The sequence below is a fragment of the Equus quagga genome, chromosome 1, assembly GCF_021613505.1.
Source record: "Equus quagga isolate Etosha38 chromosome 1, UCLA_HA_Equagga_1.0, whole genome shotgun sequence".
Lineage (NCBI taxonomy): Eukaryota > Metazoa > Chordata > Mammalia > Perissodactyla > Equidae > Equus > Equus quagga.
The window spans coordinates 139,515,974-139,535,141 of NC_060267.1; the positions used below are offsets into that span (position 1 = coordinate 139,515,974).

The 19,168-nt window shown below is 45.5% G+C and overlaps 1 protein-coding gene across 1 annotated transcript; it reads left to right on the plus strand.

The window, feature by feature from the left end:
* Positions 1-5,554: 5,554 nt before the first annotated feature.
* On the plus strand, positions 5,555-11,856 carry LOC124234684 (C-C chemokine receptor type 1-like). The gene is made up of 2 exons (XM_046652042.1): positions 5,555-5,860; positions 9,362-11,856. Exon 2 carries the CDS (start codon positions 9,425-9,427, stop codon positions 10,490-10,492), a length of 1,068 nt encoding a protein of 355 aa, XP_046507998.1. The 5' UTR covers positions 5,555-5,860; positions 9,362-9,424; the 3' UTR covers positions 10,493-11,856.
* Positions 11,857-19,168: the final 7,312 nt, after the last annotated feature.

Below are 19,168 nucleotides of genomic sequence, written 5' to 3' on the forward strand. Positions count from 1 at the left end.
AGGCCAGAGCCTGAGGAGAGTGGGTTCCAGAAAGCGTGGGTGGAGTGGAACCAGACGCAAGTAAAGGCAACTCTTTTAAATAATATTATTATAAAGAGGACTGCAGAAGCAGGTCAGTAACCAGAGGTGGAAGTGGAATCAGTGAAGACTTTGTCTGCTCGTTTGTTTTTTTGTTTGTTTATTTAAGATAGGAGAAGTAAAGTTGTGTGCCTGTGCTGATGAGAAGAATCCGGGAGAGCAAGACAAGCTGCTGATCATCACTAGAGCAAATGGCTAGAGCAGTGTCCTTTAGTGGGTGAGAGAGGATGGGATCCTGTGCAAAGGGCGATGGAAGGACTTAGATGGCAGTGTGGAGAATCCATCCAAGTAACAAGAGGGAGACAGAGTAGAAGGTTCCCGGGAAAGCATGGATGGCAAGAGGGGAGGTGGGACACATAAAAATTCTCTTCTGACGGCTCTTATTTTCCTGGTGACATAGGAAACGAAGTCATCAGTGAAGAATGAGGATGACAGAGGTAGTTTTGGAGGTTCAAGGAAAAGGCAGAAGGTGTGAAGTAATGTCTGAGAGGAAAATGCAGTTGGTGGGCATCAAGGACCCTTTGAATATGGCTATCAGTAATTTAGAGTGATCCCAGTCAGTGCCACGTGTGGTTTTCTCCAGCTGCATTCAACCTCATGGGTGCAGGTGGGGAGTTGGATCTCACCAGGCCTGGAATTTTGCCAGGTGGACACAGCAAGATCAGAAAAGAGTAAAAGAACTGAGGATGTATGTAAGGGAGGGACAGTAATGATGGCCCATGGACTTCAGGATGATGGAAAGTCAGGGCACGAGGAGGCTGAGGATCTGTGGAAAATTGAAATATCAGTGGTCCTACTGGGGTCAAAGAACCACTGGAACCAAGGTGCTAGTGAGAGTGAGCAGTAAAGTGGAGGTGGGGTCGGAGGCTTAGAGGCTAGGAGCCGAGATATGAAGGCTACAGATGTTGGTGATGGTAAGATCTGGAGGTTAGGATCATGGGAGTGAGTGGCTGAGAAAGTGGAAAAACAAGACCATTAGAGGAGAGGAGTTCCAGGAACCCCTTGGTGAAGGAGCAAGAGGAAACTTGTGGTTTAGCCTTTTGGGTAGAGGCTAAGTATGGCTTCAAAGTCCTTCCATCCTGGTACACATAGCCCTTTATAATGTGACTTTATTACTCCTTCTGAAAAGGTAGATACTGTTTCCTGACTCCCTAATTGTGGCTTGGCTCTGTAGATTTGCTCTGACTGATAGCATGTGGCAGAAGTAACATTATGTGACTTCTGAGGCTATGCCTTAAGATGCTTTGCAGTTTCTGCTTATGTCTGAGACATCGTGCAGAGAAGCCACTTTGACCAACCGGCGGATGAGCGACCACGTGGAGAACTGAGGCAGTCTCATGGACAACAAGCACCAACTGCCAGACATGGGAACGAAGCCACCTTGGACCACCCACCTAATCCACAGAATCACAGAATAATGTCATTTAAGCCCCTAAGTTTTGAGGTTATTAGGTTGCAAAGACAAACAGAGATGTTGTGGGTAGTAAACTCATCAAGAATTATTACAACAGAGTGTTAGAGAGTAATACAAGACCACAGCTAATATCTAGATTTGTGAGAAAATGTTTCTATTCTTTTGAGCTATTTTGAGTGAATCGCCCTGTTATTTATTGTCAAAAGTGTCCAATCTACACCATTAGGTATGAACAAAGGAATTTCCACCACCCCCAAAAAGCTTAGACCTTCAGAGACTGTCTGCCTCTCATGGATGACTGATTCCCTGCTGTGGAGGGTGGGAGGGCTTCAGGGAGGAGGTGGCTTCTTGGATGATCCAGGCAGGATGCAAGGAATCCGACATGGATGTGCCCAATACCCTCTTTCACTTTGGGACATGACCCAGCACAATGGGGCAGCTGAGCAGAACTGAGAGAGGGACAAAGGACTATTGGACCCATTTCCTTTGGTTTGTCAAATGCTGGGGGGTGAGACCCTGGGAGAGGCCAGGTGGGCAAGGAGAGGCAGAGATTAAGGAGGGAAAATGACCACCTGGATAGAAGAAATACGGAGTGGGGAGGGGTGGGGGAAAGAGAGGCTGGGAAGGAAATTAAATGAGGTGGGAGGAATGGGGTAGGAGGGTGAGAGCGGATAAAAGGAGGTGGTATGGAGGGGGCAGGGTGGGCAACTGCCTAGGAATTGCTTATGTCTCCCAAAACCCCCCTTGTCCTTCTGTGGGACACTCACCAATTGGGCTTTCATGTCCTGAAAAGTGGCCAGGGGTCAGAAGCAGCCTCTTCTGCCGTGTAGCCAGACAGGGTGTCCCAGGATTAGGCAACAGAGAGATCTGCATGATCATGACACCGTGTCCCCTCTCTTGGAAATTAACCTGCTGGTGTAGCAGCCGAACCTGAAGTGTGCCTCGATGACAACCAGGCCCCACGCAATCAAGGAGCCAGCCCTGCTCTGTCCTGGTTACACAGAACACAAGAGTTTGTGGGATGTAGAGGTTGACACAGAAAAGGAGAAGCAGAAACAGGGCTGAGTCAGGGTCCGGTTTCTTAGATGAGGCACAAAAAGGAATTGTAGGAGATGAAAAAGGAGGGGCCAGCAGGCCAGGCCATGGGGTTGACACTGGAGGGCATGTCAAATTAAGGAGCCAGAGCCCTGGACAAAGCCAAGGTTAAAAGGCGTGCACCTTACTGATACTTCTATCTGTGCCCACCACATCAGGCGCTACGCCACTGCCTAAATGCTCGGGCCTGTGTGCTGTGGAGAAGACTCTCCCGTGTATGATGTTCAGTGACAAAAGCAAATGGAAAACAGTGTCTATCATATGCCCCGCCTATGTTTAAAAAAAAAAGGCTGTGTGCGTGTGTGTGCACGTGTGCATGCCCTAGGGTACCTGGGTGTGGGTGTTGGGAAGGTGAGACAGAACAGGCCACTGAGCAGCCTCTTGTTTAGGTTTCAAGCTTAAAGTGGAAGAAGTCTTCCCAGCTCACATCTGGTCCAGCCCAGCTCTCCTGAACAGAGATCACATAGGACTTTGGGCCAAAGGCCCAGCGAAAATCTAATGCATGGTTCCCTCACCTGAGTGTGCATCGGAATCATACGGAGGGTGTGTTAAAACAGACTGCTGGGCCCCACCCCAGAATTTCTGACTCAGTAGGTCTGGGACAGGAACCCAGAATTTTCATCACTAGCAATTTCCAAGGGGTGCCAGTGCTGCTGGTCCAGGGTCCTCACTTTGAGAACCTCTGCTCTAGAGGGCTCTCCCATCCCCTCCTACCCAGATGCATCCTCCCTCAGCCCAGGGTACTTCCCAGGCCGTGACAAACGTTGCTTCTTGTTGCAGTGACTTACTTAGTCTGTGAGCCTCGCTAAGCAGTGAGCTCTTGAAGAATGGTGTCTGCTTCTCTTGGTCACTGCCAGACCCCTAACATCTAATGTAGCACCTGGCACATGGTGTGCGCTCAATAAGTATTTGTTAAGTGAACAAGCATATTTACCTGGCATGTCCTCTCTGTCGTGTGGGCCCCACAGAAGTATAGAGCAGAGCTGGAAGGCCAGTCAGGGATTAGAGGTACTGACCACGTCTCTCACCTTAGACATGACCAAGGAAGAGGCAGGCCTCATAAGCCTCCATTTTCTGGAAACTGACCTGCTGGCAAAGTACTATGAGAAGCCGGGCACCTGCAGACCTCCCATTTACTACTCCTGGCAGCGGGGCTGAGAGGTGGTCAATTTGGCAGAGTCCCCTGGTGGGGAAGCAGCTGGGAGCTCAGCTGTGCTAACACTGGCAGGCACCTCAATTTCCTGAGCACCATAGAGGCTGTCAATGCCCCATGGCCACATCCCTTAACACGCACGTCTACACCCCGGAGGCTGCTTCCTGAAAACATGGGGCTTTTTGCCTGGGGAGCAGCTTTGATCCACAGCCAGGGCAGACAGCAAGCCAGAATACCACAAGAAGCAGCTCTCAACCAGTGACGGGTGGGTAGAGACTTGATGGATATGCGCCTGGTGTCCTCACCCCTCTGGCCCCGGAGTTGGGACGACTCTGAGGGGGCCCCTGAGTTCCCCACAAGGATGGAGCTCTGCTTGCCTTCAGTGGCAGGGGCTCAATAACACGCCCTTCATCAGCTTCTCCCTTTCCCTGTCCCACTTTCCCATCCCCTGCAGTGTTTCCTGGGATCCCCTGCAAATACACTACTTGCACCTGCATCCTTGTCTCAGCTTTTGCATCTGGAAGGGAGAGCCCAAATTAAGACAGGCATCTTTAATGTTTCGAGCACTCCCCCAAATCAGTCATTCACATGTACGTATATAATCTTCGTTTAATCTTCTCTATAAAGTGGACATTATTAACTTCGCTTTACAGAAGAGGAAAGAGACAGTCAAGAACTTTAATAACACGTGCAAAGTCAGTAAAAGGTAGACCTAGGGTCTGAACACAGGACTGTCTGATTTGCCAGGCTCATCCATCGCTGGTGCTCTCCTCGTGCTCTACTCCCTGCGCAAAGGCAGCCAGTTCCTAGGTCCAGTTACCCTTTGCCTGTCTATCTAGTTACCCTTTGCCTCCTCCTTGCACCATCTCTCTGTGGACAGGCTGACAAAGAGGTGAGACCCGACCCTGAAGATTCACAGAATGGTCCACTAAAGGGGACATGGAGCCACCTCATCCAAAGTCTTCATCTTACAGATGAGGAAACTGAGCCTGGAAAGGACATGTGACATTTTCAAGGCACATTCACATGCATGATTTCTGAAATGGTGCTTTGCAGCAATCCTGTGAGGAAGGTTGGCAGAGTCTCCATTTTACAGGAAAGGAAATGGAAACAGAGGGACACAAGCGCAGGGGCAGAGCAGGTGTTGGGAGCTCTGGGTAGAATCATAACAAGCATCATTCGTCAGACGTTTTTCCTCGTGCCAGGCACTCATGCATTTTTCATGCACAAGCTGACCTCCTGCTTCCTCCTCTGAGTGTGAGGAGTCAGTGCTCTCATTTGACACAGCGGGAACCAGGCTGAGAAAGCCACAGTGATCCACCCGTGTCTGCAGCGGAGAGCTGGGATGTGAACACGGCCTGTGTCGGACCATTGCATAAAACAGGAGCCGGGGACCAGAGAGGGACGGCTGAAACCCAACCAACAGCCCTGTACTCACTCCAGGCTGGAGGTTCCTCGAGGTAAAACTGCTCTGTGGGACTTGGGGGGTGGACACAAGGGAGCAGAGGGGGACAGAGAGCGGTCAGAGGTGGAGGACATAGGGGGCGCCAAAGAGAAGCTGCAGCCTCTCTCAGACCGTATCAGCCAGATCTTTTTGAGGAACAAGACTCAGCGTTATGTTTAAATCCTCTCATTTGCAATTTTAAAAGAAAAAAAAAAAGGCTAGTCACTGATCACAAGAACTGTATGCCCTGCCCCCATGCCACCCCCACACACGTTTCTAGCCTTCAATTGATTGCTTCACAAGTTCTGGTACTCCTCATTGTCATCGCCTCAGCCCACTCAGCTCCACCCAACCCCATCCTACCCAATCCCCTTAAGGCAGAGCTCCCAGGGAGAAGTGCAGCCCAGTGACCAGAGACAGCCTTGGCATGAACTTGGCCTCCAGGAACTGGCCACTGGTAGGTGTTGTGGCCATTCAAGGACATCCAACCATACAGAAAGAAGAACTTTGTTCCTTTCTTGTCATTCTGAAAAACTGAGAACCCCAGAGTCCTGTCTTCATCATCACACAGGAAGTGAGCACTTCCTACTCAATCAGGATTTTGAGCCTTGAAGTCATACAGGCTCGAAAAGCCCCAGAAACAGAGACTTCGTGGACAAAATCCTTTGAAACCAGAGTAAGTGGCACTTGTCTTTTCTGTCTTGTTGGTTGCTGTCAAGGGCACTCTTTTTTGAAGACAGGTATGCAGCTGGGGAAGGCTGTCATCCTTCTCCTGCGCAGGGCATTACTTGTCTACCTGTGTGTCCCCTCAAAGGTGGGGAATTCTTGGAGGGCCAGGCCAATGTCTAAGGAGCTCATTGATGCATCTGTGAAGCAATTAATTGTATAGCAAGACTGAGATTGCGTGGATTTATAAGGCTGTGTGCTCAGATGCAAAATAAGAGGTTTTTTGCTTAAAAAAGGGAGAGCTTTCTTGAATGATTGGTTGCTGGTGACTGATTAAGAAAGTCAGCCCAGTATTAAGGGACAAGAGGCAATTTCTGTGGAAAGCTACTCAAGAGGAAATTACTTGACAAATTTCCCCATGTAAATGAACACCAAACATGGTATATGAAGAAATCATAGCAAGAGGGAAATACTAATTAGAAAAAACTTTTCAGAGGCAAGGATGATTAGATACTGAATCAATTTCTTAAGAAAACTAGAACCAAGGATCCTCAAAATCAGGACTGTGGGCTGTCTTGGGAGGAGGTAGAATTTCACCCACCTGTGGGCAGGGAGCTGGCCAGATGGCTTCTTGGGATGCATGCATTCTGCTCTACTAACAAAGAGGCAGGTCAGAATTTTGTTCTGAAGACAGAGGGATAGGGGGCTACTGTTTCTCCACAAAATCTGGAGGGTCTCAGATTTTCAGAGTTAGAAATTCCGAGAAGTTTGCACAGCCTGCCACCAGGCTGTGTGCCACTCACTGACCCTTTAGTCCCCATGCTGACTAGCAGGACAGCTCTAGGCTATTCAGACTGCGGGCCATTGACGTACCGGTCAATGTTGAAAAAAGAGCCCTAATTTCTAATGTTTGCCAGTTTTCCTTCTGTAAATATTCATGGATTAATTTCAAGCTACCATCATGCAGAATGCAGAAGTGGGAAGAGATGCCCGCTGTTGGCTCTTATGAACGAGTGTAAGCCAGCTTCGGCACTCCACCGTCACAGACTGTCCTTTCTCAACTCGGAGACTTCACCCACTCCTATGCTAAAGGATGCTGACACTGGAAGGTTCCAGGCTCCAGGGCTACAGCTGATCACTGTGCAGTGACCTTGGGGCAGACTTTTGCCACAGACTACAACAGTGCTGGCAGATTGCATGGCAACATGGTCCTTTGGCCTCTCCTCCAAGGTCCCAACCCAGTGATCTCCCTTTAGGAGCAGCGTACCCTGGAGTTGTTGTGTGGTGCCTGACAAATTGGGAAAATAGTGACTGGAGTTGGAGGCTAGGGGGTATGGAGGAGACTCTCTTTTCAAACAGTGCCTGACAATGCTGACTCAATTTGCCCTCACCTTTGCCAAAACTCTCCAGAAACTAGACCCACAGGCTCATTGTTGCACCATTTGCACTTTGTGCCTCCAAGCTGCTTATTGCTTCCATGATAAACCCGCCAGCTCACCCAAAAGTGCTGACCGCCAAGCCGAACTGTCAGCACTGGCAGAGGAAGCAGAAATCAGAAATCGCCAACGCAGCTTGGTTAGTGACTGTCAGCCTGGATTTCTCCAGAAAGAGAGCTGATCAGGTAGAAGCAAGTCCAGGGATGGAGGAGTGAGCCATAGGGATGGATTTGAGTGGAAATGACAGTCCCCTAGCCAGGGTGCCCGACACTCCTCATGTGCCTCATGTGCCTAATTTCCAACAACCCATGCAGAAATGTGAATTTTTTAAGCAGGAAACATTCATTAAGCAGTGTAGAAGGAAGAGCACTAGACACTCCAGGTTCAAGATGGGAATTATGATGTAGGTACCACCTACTTTACTGATTGACGTTTAGCTCAAATCAATTCCGACTGATGGCAATATATTGAAAATTTCAAAATGCAGCTCACATGGGAGGGATTGTCATTGTCCATCATTGCCAAGTAGCATTCATTTTCCAGATTAACTACAGAGAGACTTGGTGGGGGGACTTGGGGAGTGGGGTAGATTAGCCAGAATAGGATTGGAACCTGGGACATTCCTGGTGGTGACAGGTCTCAGAGAAGGGCCACTGCAGGGAAGGAGGTACCCTAATATTTACTAAGGGCCCAGTAAGAGCCAGGGGGTCACTTTTCTCCTACATTACCTTACAGTAGCCCTGCAAGGTAAGAGTTACTTTCCCACAACACAGAGGAGGAACTGAGGCTCAGAGAGGTAGATTAACTTGTCCATGGTCTCATAGCTGGTAGGTTACACCAAAGCCCATGCTATCTTTGGGGAGGTGTATTCAATTAGTAATTGAAAATGAGTGCTCAAAAGAAAGGGTTGGGGGAAGTCCTACAAAAGCAAGCTATCCAGTGGTTCTTTTTTGTTTGTTTCAAGGCAGCCCTAGGTAAAAATACCTAAGAGCTTGTTTCAGCAGAACTCTGGCTACCGCCTGGTCGCTGAGCTCAAGGTTGTTCTGTGCTATTCCTCCCCGGATTCCCCACTTCTTCTCACCAGGCCGCTCCACTCCACCTGGCCTGTACTTTCCTCTGAATCCTCCTCACAGCTCTCACAGGAGGTCTACGGAGTTACCAGTGGACCCAGCTGTGCCCCTTCATGGCAATGTGACGTGGGGCAGGCTGAGCCCACTCTGGTGCCCTCAGTGTCCTCATCTAGTAAGGGATGGAGTTGGCCTTCTAGGATTTCACTATGGCAGGACTATTGATGTTTGGGGTAGGATAATTTTTGCATTGCAGGACACCCTTGGCCCTGCCTGCCAAATGACAATAGCACTGCCACCTGCCCCCATCTCTGAGACAACCAAAAAGAAAAAAAATGCCCACACAACATTTTCACGTACCTTCTTGGAGCTATGTCACCCCTGGCTGAGAATCATTTCAGCTCCAAAAGCCATCAAGATCCATCTGTAAGTTTTTAACCCTCAGTTAGAACTTTTTTCCTTCTCAGCATCCTTCTGTGGACCCCACAGTGCAAAGCCATTGCTCTGTGATTGGAAGCAGGAAAGCCAAGTCGCTTCAGGAATGGGCACAAGACAGCTTACCCACCTAGGTTTGAGGTCCAGCTCTTGTTCTCACCAGATATGTGTCCTAACCACTCCAAACTTCTATGTCATCACCTCTAAAATGGGGAACAATAATGGCACCCCTCCAAGGGTTGTTTAACACTAAGTCCAATGCCGAGTCCATGGGAAGCACTTGGGAAATGTTGGCTATGAGTAGTGTGGTGAGATCTTCCTTTGTTTATGCTCTCCACCCACTGGAGTTTCCCTTCACAACACTCATTGCCAAAGCAATTGAATTAATGATTTGTGTACTCATTTATTTATTGCCTGCATCCCCAGTTAGACTATAAGTTCCACAAGGGAAGAGAAGATCTGGGCCCTCCTTGCTTACCGTTGCGTCCCAGGGCACAGGACACAATAGGCATTCAGTAAGCAGTTGTCAAGTGGTTGAAGACATGTAATCACTGCCTTGTCTTTGTTGTCCAGAGCCCACCGCCTTTATCAACAAAGTAAACACAGAAACCATTTTCTTGACCTGGAGAAGCCAGGATGGAAATTTCAGTGACCCCAAACGACTATGATATGACAACAGAATTTGACTACGGGGCTGCAACTCCATGCCAAAAGGAACAGCTGAGGGCCTTTGGGGCCCAGCTGCTGCCCCCCCTGTACTCTCTGGTGTTTGTCATTGGCCTGGTCGGCAACATCCTGGTGGTCCTGGTCCTCATGCAATACAAGAGGCTCAAAAGTATGACCAGCATCTACCTTCTCAACCTGGCCATTTCTGACCTGCTCTTCCTCTTCACGCTGCCCTTCTGGATTGACTATAAGCTGAAGGATAACTGGGTTTTCGGTGATGGCTTGTGTAAATTGCTCTCAGGGCTTTACTACACAGGCTTGTACAGCGAGATCCTTTTCATCATCCTGCTGACCATCGACAGGTACCTGGCCATCGTCCATGCCGTGTCTGCCCTGCGGGCCCGGACTGTCACCTGCGGTATCGTAACCAGCATCATCACCTGGGTCCTGGCCCTCTTGGCTTCCATCCCTGGCTTGTGCTTTTCCAAGACCCAGGGGGAATTCTCTCATTACACCTGCAGTCTTCATTTCCCTTCTGAAAGCCTAAAAGGGTGGAAACAGTTCCAGGCTCTGAAGATGAACATCTTAGGGCTGGTTTTGCCTCTGCTGGTCATGATCTTCTGCTACACAGGGATTATAAAGATTCTGCTCAGACGGCCAAATGAGAAGAAGGCAAAAGCCATCCGTCTGATTTTTGTCATCATGATCATCTTCTTCCTGTTTTGGACCCCTTACAATCTGACCGTGTTTGTTTCTGCTTTCCAAAACTTCTTTTTCACCAATGAGTGTGAGCAGAGCAAACAGCTGGACCTGGCCATACAAGTGACAGAGGTGATCGCCTACACGCACTGCTGCGTCAACCCTGTGATCTACGTCTTTGTCGGCCAGAGGTTCCGAAAGTACCTGCGCCAGTTGTTCCACAGGCTCGTGACCGTGCACCTGGCTAAGTGGCTCCCCTTCCTCTCCATAGAGAGGCTGGACAGGGCCAGCTCCATGTCCCCCTCCACCGGGGAGCATGAACTCTCTGCTGGGTTCTGACTCAGGCCCTTGGAGGCCCATCCAGTACCCTGCGAGAATGACCTGCCAGGCATGCTGGCCAGAGAGGAGGCAGCTTGGCTGTCCCTGCCAGATTCCGACACCTGCTGCAGCACAGAATTGCACCACCCAGGGTTGAGGAAGCTTAAAGGTGGTCTAGACTAAACCGCCTCTGGAGCTTGAGTCCTCGCCACGAACTTCTCCCCGGTGGAAAGGAAATAAATGTGCAAAATGGGACAAGAGGTGCCAGGGAATGTCTTGGGCCCAAACAGGATTTCAAATTTGTGAACATTAACATTTGTAAACAAAGCCACTGTAGCGTCCCCTGACCCTACCCTACCACCAATGATTTCGGAAGCAGTGATTTCCATGGTTGACTCCACTCTGAGCCCCGAGCCAATCAGAAGCCACAGCCACCTCCATCCACCCACCCACCCCAACCCCACTGCAGGGTCAGGCTCTCAGAAACCCTGAGGAGCACAGAACTCATAATGGAAGAGCTCGAGACCTAATGGGAAGCAGGATTGAGGAACTGCTATTGGTGGTAGACCTAAGAAAGCCCTGAGAGAGAATTTTTATATTCACTACAGTCCCACAGTTCAGGCAGCGGGCCAGACACAGCCCTTATATATATTGTGTCGTACTTCTTGAATAGCTATAGAGGACAGAGAGTCATTATTTCCATTTACCATTCCTTTGTTTCTGAATATTTTTCAGAATCTCCCTTCCCTATAAGTTGGGTGATGTGGCAGTAAATTCTGACAGCTTTATTGCAGAAATCACTAACAGGCAAAAGGAGACAGTTGATTCTCTTCCTCTGGCTCTCCATCCAAGCCTTCTGGTTTTCTGGATCAGGGTTCGGGCTGCCACATTGGACCCATAAGCGAAAAATTGCCTCGTGTGCAGGCTGATGGTGTTTGAGGCTGGGAAGCAAGAGAATGCCTACCAGGAAGGCTGGGGACTCCATCTCTAAGAAGGATAAGAGAGCCCTTAGCTCAAAGGAACTTATTTACTCTAGCGTCCTTAACACTTCATCTCTCACCAAGGATCTCTCATTTATCATGTCTTTGTTACCTGTTTCCTCAGACATATATTTCTTTTAAAATTATTTTTCCAATAACAAAAATTGTTTCCAAAAAAGCTTAAAAATACAGAGGGGGGAAAAAGCAGAATCATCTATAATCCCACTACCCAAAGACAACCACTGTATATTTTTTAATGTATTTTCTTTTAGTTAGTTTTTTCCTATGCATATTTATGATTGTAACAAAGATGGACTCCAATTGTACTCACTCTTCTGCTGTTGTTGTTTTTAAGTACTAGTATGTTGAGATCACTTTTCCAGGCTAATAAATCATTCCAAAGCATTGTTTCTGGTGCCTGCACTGAATTCCACACCAGGGAGGCACCCTGATTTACTCCACCCATTTCCGCCTGATTGCTTGCACAAATCAATTCAATCCAGCAACCACGACTGAGGACTTGCTCCGTTCAAAGTGAGCTCTCTGAGCTCTGGGAGACACAGATGCAGGTGGGATGTCCGTTCTGTGATGTTGACAGGCACAGGGATGCCATCAGAACCCAGGATGGATGGGTGGGGCTGCTATGGAGTCCGTGGTGCCAGGACAGCAAAGGGGAGGAAGGAGTCCATTAGTGAGAAAGCACCCTAAGTGGATGGATGTCCCCTTACAGCACGGTGACACCATTGGGCTGGCTTCTCTCTTTCTGGACACTTGAGTTGTATTCTTACCAAGCCTCCCTTCCCTTCAGGCAGGGACCTACTACCGCCATATGCCTTCTTTGTGCAAAGAAACTGGTATCATGAAGGTCTGGAAAACTTTTGTCTGGGGAGGAGGAGATCACACTGCCCTGGGCTTGTGCTTCCACACAGAAAATGTGGACAAATATAGGCTTTGGGAGTCAAGCTGGTTGTCAGCTCTCCACTTATAAACCTGCTAGCCCTCTCTGTGGCGTGGAAAGAAGGAGGTTTATTGGAATTAAGAAACATTTGTCCGCTACTTTGGTAAAATAAAACTGCATCAAAAAACAATATATGAGAGCCAGCCCTGATGACCTAGTGGTTAGTTTGGCACACTCCGCTTCAGCTGCCCAGGTTCACTAAACAAGGCATGGAACCACGCCACTCGTCTGTCAGTACCATGCTGTGGCCATGGCTCACATGGGAAAACCAGAGAATTGACAATTCTACACAGCTATGTACTGTGACTTTGTGTAGGGTGGAAAGGAATAAAAAGGAGGAAGATTGGCAACAGATGTTAGCTTAGGGCAAATTTTCCCCTAAAACAAAAGTATATAAAAAAACAATATTTGATCCCCAACAATATCATAACAAGGAAAATTTCAAAACATCCTCCAAATCCATTTTTGAAATAATTTTATTATTTATTTTCTTGTTACAAAGGCCATACATGTTCATTGTAGAGAACTGGAAATGGGTAAAAAGCCCAAAGAAGAAAACGGAAGCACCTGTAATCTCACTACCCAAACACAGCCTCTCTTAGCATATTGACATTTTAGTGCATTTCCTTCCAGCATTGTTTTCTAAATGCACACACTCTCGTATTCGATCACACTTAGTATTTTTTGTGTAACTTCAGCAAAGTTCGATACATAGTAAGCTCTCAGTACATGCTGGTTGAATGGATGACTCTCTGAGCCTCCAATTTCTTTATCTATAAAGTGAGGATAAGACTAGTATCTACCTCACGGGGCTGTTATGATAATTACATGAAATAAAGCAGGAAAGTGGAGCAATCTTTCTTCAACTCTATCAGATAAGCGATCTGCCTCTTGCCAGTGCCCCTCCTCAGTGGCTCAGAACACCTCCAGCTCTTCCCAACTGCCTCACTCCTGTCACCTCCTTTCCCTGCTCCTGTGTGAACGCGGTCACACCCCAACCTCCTGTTACTGTTGTTCCTACTGTTTCCTCCCCTCCTCCCTTACGGAGAGGTTGCCAGAATAGCACAAGAAACTCCTGTATCCCACACCTAGACTCTGATTGTCAGCATTTTGCCACATTTGCCTTAAATTCATCATTCTCTCCCTTCCTTCCTCCCTCTCTCAAAAGATAGACAGATAGGTAGGTAGGTAGGCACATAGGTACATATATAGATAGCTAGATAGATATAATTTTTATAGATATATATTTATAAAAAAATAGATACTATTTTTTCTCCAGAACCACTTGAGAGCAAGTTGCAAATATGATGCCTCATCACATCAGAATGTTTTTAAAACAGGAAACTAACACTGACACAATATCACCATATAATCTACAGTCTTTCCGATTTTGCCTACTTTGCAAATAACGGCCTTTATCGCCCCGGGATCCAGACTCCCTTGTTTTAGTTGTCATGTCTTTCTAGTTTCCTTCAATCAAGAGCAATTCTTCAGGCTTTTCTTGTCTTTGGTGACCTCAACATATTTGAACAGTACAGTTACTTGGTAGATGGTTCCTTTTGGGGGGCGTGATATCAGGAGGCACATGGTGTCAACCTGCCCCGTGACTAAAGATGTTAAACTTTGTCACTTGATTTAGAAGGTGTCTACCGGTTTCTCCACTGTAAAGTATTTTGTAGTTATTAATTAATAAGTGATTATTACTAGTTGGCATTCTAATGTAAAATAAAAGCTTCTTTTCTCCTCCAATTGTTTATTCATTTATTTATTGATATCGCCATGACCTCATGGATTCCTTTTCTCTTCAATGGAATAGAGTTTAATATTGTCTTTATTTATTTTGATGCACAAATTGTTCCAGATTTATCTAGTGGGAGCCTCTTCAAGCTGGATCCCATGTCCTTTTTCTCTGCCTTCCCATCATTTTTTGAGCACTTCCCTACTTTTTGGTACACGAGGGTCCAGGTTCTGTACAGCAAAAGAAACCATCAACAAAATGAAAAGGCAAGCTATGGAATGGGAGAAAATATTTACAAACCACATATCCCATAAGGGGTTATTATCCAAAATATATAAGGAACTCAGACAACTTGATAGCAAGAAAACAAATGAATCAACTAAAAAATGGGCAAAGGACCTGAATAGACTTTTTTCCAAAGGCATACACATAGTCAACAGGTACATGAAAAGGTGCTCAACATCACTAGTCATCAAGAAAATCAAGTCAAAACCACAATGAGTTATCACTGCACACCTGTCAGGATGTCTATCAACAAAAAGACAAGAGACAGCAAATCCTGGTGAGGATGTAGAGAAAAGGGAATCCTTGTACCCTGCTGGTGGGAATGTAAACTGGTACAGCCACTATGAAAAAGAGTATGAAGTTTAAGAAATTAAAAATAGAACTACCATGTAATCCAGTAATCCTACTCTGGGTCTATATCCAAAGGAAACCAAATCATTATCTCAAAGAGATATCTGTTCTCCTGTGTTCATTGCAGCATTGTTCACAATAGCCAAGGTATGGAAACAACCCAAACAGCTACCAACAGATGAATGGAAAAATGTCATGACCAAAAGCAGGAGTCCTATTCTAAGGTTTTTTTTTTTAAAGATTTTTTATTTTTTCCTTTTTCTCCCCAACGCCCCCTGCTACATAGTTGTGTATTCTTCGTTGTGGGTTCTTCTAGTTGTGGCATGTGGGACGCTGCCTCAGCGTGGTCTGATGAGCAGTGCCATGTCCGCGCCCAGGATTCGAACCAACGAAACACTGGGCCGCCTGCAGCGGAGCGCGCGAACTTAACCACTCGGCCACGGGGCCAGCCCCCCTATTCTAAGGTTTTTAATGTGTATCATTTTCTTTTCTTTTTATCCTATTTTTTAAATTTAAAAAAATTTACAAAAAAACACATAGAATTTACCATCTTACCCATTTTTAAGTGTACAGTTCAGTGGTATTAAATATATATATATAATGTTGTACAACCATCACCACCATTCATCTCCAGAACTCTTTTCCTCTTGTAAAAGTGAAACTCCATACTCATTAAACAATAGCTTCCATTTGTCCCTCCTGCCAGGCCCTCATTTATGTGGAATCACACAGTATTTGTCTTTTTGTGACTGGCTACTTCACTTACCACAATGTCCTCAAGGTTCATCCATGTTGTAACATACATCAGCATTTCTTCCTTTTTAAGGCTGAATAATATTCCACTGTATGTATTTACCACATTTTGCTTACCCATTCGTCCTTTGATGGACACTTGAATTGCTTCTGTTTCAGCTATTGTGAATAAGGCTGCTATGAACATGAGTGAACAAATCTCTCCTCGAGACCCTGCTGTCAATTCTTTTGGGTCTATACCCAGAAGTGGAAATGCTGGATCATACAGTAATTCTGTTTCATTTTCTTTTTATGCCTTAAAATACATATTGTTGTTTTTTATGTCATATTTTTAATTTAGGAAAATGATACCTGTTTCTTAATTTTCAACATAGCACTTGGTTTGCAAGCTCATCCACAGTGCTATGTAGAATATCCAATCCATTCCTCTTACCTGTGGTGCAGGACTCCATAGAGTCTATCCTCCACGCTTTACTTATCTACTCCATTAGGGATGGACACCAAGATTACTTCCAGCTCTCTGTTCTCACAAATAAAGCTGCAATATCCTCATACAGACTTGGACTGGAAACTATGGATTATAAAGAGAGTAAATAAGTTCAGTCCACGTCACCGCTAACTGTGCATGAAGCTGCCTCTCCCCACATCCTTACCAATACTTGGCCTTATACTGCTTTCTAATCTTTGCTAGTCTAACAAGAAAAGGGACACTCATAGTTGTTTCATTTTCATTTCTCTGATTACTGATGAGTTAGAACCTCTATCTGCTTGCTAGGCTTTTAAACTTCTTCTTTTGTAAATTACTTGTTCTTATCTCTGACTATTTTTTATTGGGTTTGCTGTCATTTCTTGTTGATTTGCAAAAGTTCTTTGTAGATTCTGGAGTTTAATTTCTTAATGCTTTAGACATAGCAAAGGACTTCTATCATTGTCTCAGCTGTATATTCCTTTAATGTATAATATCCTTTATTGAATAGACGTCCTTAATCTTGATAAAACAAAATTCATCAAGTTTTGTCTTTTGGCTTATGTTATTTAAGTGTAATTTAAGGGCTCCTTTCCCATCTTTAAATACCAATGTTTCTCCATTTTGTCCTATATTTTCTTTTTTTTAGCATAATAGCCTTCCATTTCTTATTAACGTCTTTGATTAGGTGTGTAACTATGGCAAGTTACTTAACTTCTCAGAGACTCCAACTTTGAAATGGAGACAATAGTACCATCCATCCAATGGGGTGGTCACAAGGATTAAATGAATAAATGCATCTGAAGGGCTTAGAAGAGGAGCTGGCACCTGGTTAGTATCATATGAAGATTTACTATTATAATTAAAATATGGTTACTTATTTAAGTACAATGTTTAAGTAATATAACATGTGAAGATGTAGCAAAAATCAAAACGGTGATTCTAATAACTAAAGCTTGAGAAACATCAGCCCAAAGGAATAGATTTTGATTTTTCCACACTTAGAGGACTCAGTATTGGCAGGGGCAGGTAGAAACGCTGACATTAGCTAATTTTACATTTCCTTCCCTGTCACACTCAGTCTTCCTCTTAATTAGCCACTTCAAATGATATACCAACTCAGTGCATGACTAACACTTTCTCCCATGAAATTCTCTGGGTAAAATTTTGAAAAAAGAACACTGATTTTTAAGTCCATGGTTGTCACTGTGTCAGACACGGCTCCGTGCAGTCACATCCCTCTGCTGTGCAGGCATTTGGACATAGCAGAGATATCCTGCTCTGAAGTTGCCCAAGGTTTATTCTGGTCCTTTCATTTCCCATTCTCACGTTCTATGGTAGGAGCTGAGAAACAGCGAAAAGGCTGAAACTTGGGCGGCAGGAAAGGAAGAGGCGTCATGACCGTCTAAGGAGAATCGGCAGGGCTGCCATTCTGTCTCCACCTGAGCACTGTCCCTCCTGGAAGCAGGAAGGGGTTATTTGGGAGGCCCGCATCCCCCTGCCAGGCCCCCGTGGTGGGAGCCCTTGCCCATGCACACCTCCTTAACTAGAGCTGCCCTCCAGCGTGAGCCTCACATGTGTGCCGCCCCGCCCCTCCCATCTGCAGCATCCCAGTCCTCCCAGGGCCGTGGGTGGCAGTCTTTCCTGCCTTGTGGCAAGGCCTTGGGATAATTTAAAACACAGGGACCCTGTAAGCCTGGAGCTGTGAGATTTTCTGAAGCCATCAGCAGACGTTTTGGACACAACTAAATTACAGAAAGCCTGTAAGTCTCTTTTGTGATCTGTTCTCCCAGGAAAGCAAGAGGAGAAAGAGTCTCTGGAAGGGGACAGGGGAAGGGGAAAAGGAGGGCTGCCAGTAAATTTTATTTATCCATTTATTTGTTTATTCATTCATCCAAATGCCAATACTCACCCACTCATTGATTTATCCCTTTACTCAGTACAAGCCGCTTGAGCCAGACTCCAGGGGTATGAAGACCCCAGGGGTACAAAGACCACTATATAATATATTGCCTGTCACCCACACATGCTCTGGAGCCTTCTGTGTACCCTGATGGGGCAGGAGCCACATGAGATGGTCAGTTCAACCAGGGGAATTGGGCTCGATGAAACGACGCCTGACCAGAGACTTGAAAGGCCAGCACCAAATGACTTTGCAGCTTTGTTCAACCCCAGAAGCATTTTGTATTTAATTTAATAAATCTAAATATCATTTGGAGAAGCAATCAGATGAGACAGTCTAAGCAAATTTCAAAAATGAAGGGTATTGGGGACCAGCCCAGTGGCATAGTGGTTAAGTTCACATGCTCTGCTTTGGGGATCTGGGGTTTGCAGGTTCGGATCCCAGGTGCAGATGTACACACCAATCATCAAGCCATGCTGTGGTGGTGTCCCACCACAATCTTCCTCACAAAAAAAGAAAGAAAGAAAAGTATTGTACTGGGAGAGATATTTGCCTGCGCGTATACTGACACACATTATAAAGCAGGAAATACAAAGATGTTATGGCAAAGAAATAACATAAGTAAAAAACTAAAAATTAAGGCAAAGATGCCAAATGTCAACTCCCCTAAATATAAAGCAATCTTACAAATCGATAAGAAAACCATTGGGATTTTCCAACTGTACAATTATTCCATATGCCCGATTATTTTAAAAAATAAACAGAGATATAAACAGATCATAGAAGAAATGCAAGAGTCATTAACATAAAAATAACCATGATAGTAATCAAAGAAATGCTAATGAAAATGAAATCCTTCTTTTGCCTGCTAAAACGGTGAAGAAATTTTATTTAATTTCATTAATTAAAATAGTGCAGGAAATGATGAGGCGAAACAGTCGCTATCATATATTTTTGATGGGAATATAAATTAGTGCAATATTTCTCAAATGCAATTTGGCAATAGGTATTAAGATTGTTTAAGAAGTTCATCTGGTAATACTGCTCCTAGGAATCTATTTTAAGGAAGTATTCACACATAATAGTAAAATTGAATACAGGTGGAAAGTTCAATAACTGGGGAAGGTTTAAATAAATATTGGTAAATATGGCATATGATACATACATGAACGATTTTTAAAGAATTTTATTGACATGTGAATATGCTCATAATACTAACATTAAATAAAAAAGAAAAATACAGAACTCTTCTGGTTCATATTT

Coding starts and splice junctions, on each gene's coding strand:
- LOC124234684 (XM_046652042.1), top strand. CDS start 9,425: ATGGAAATTTCAGTGACCCCAAACGACTATGATATGACAACAGAATTT.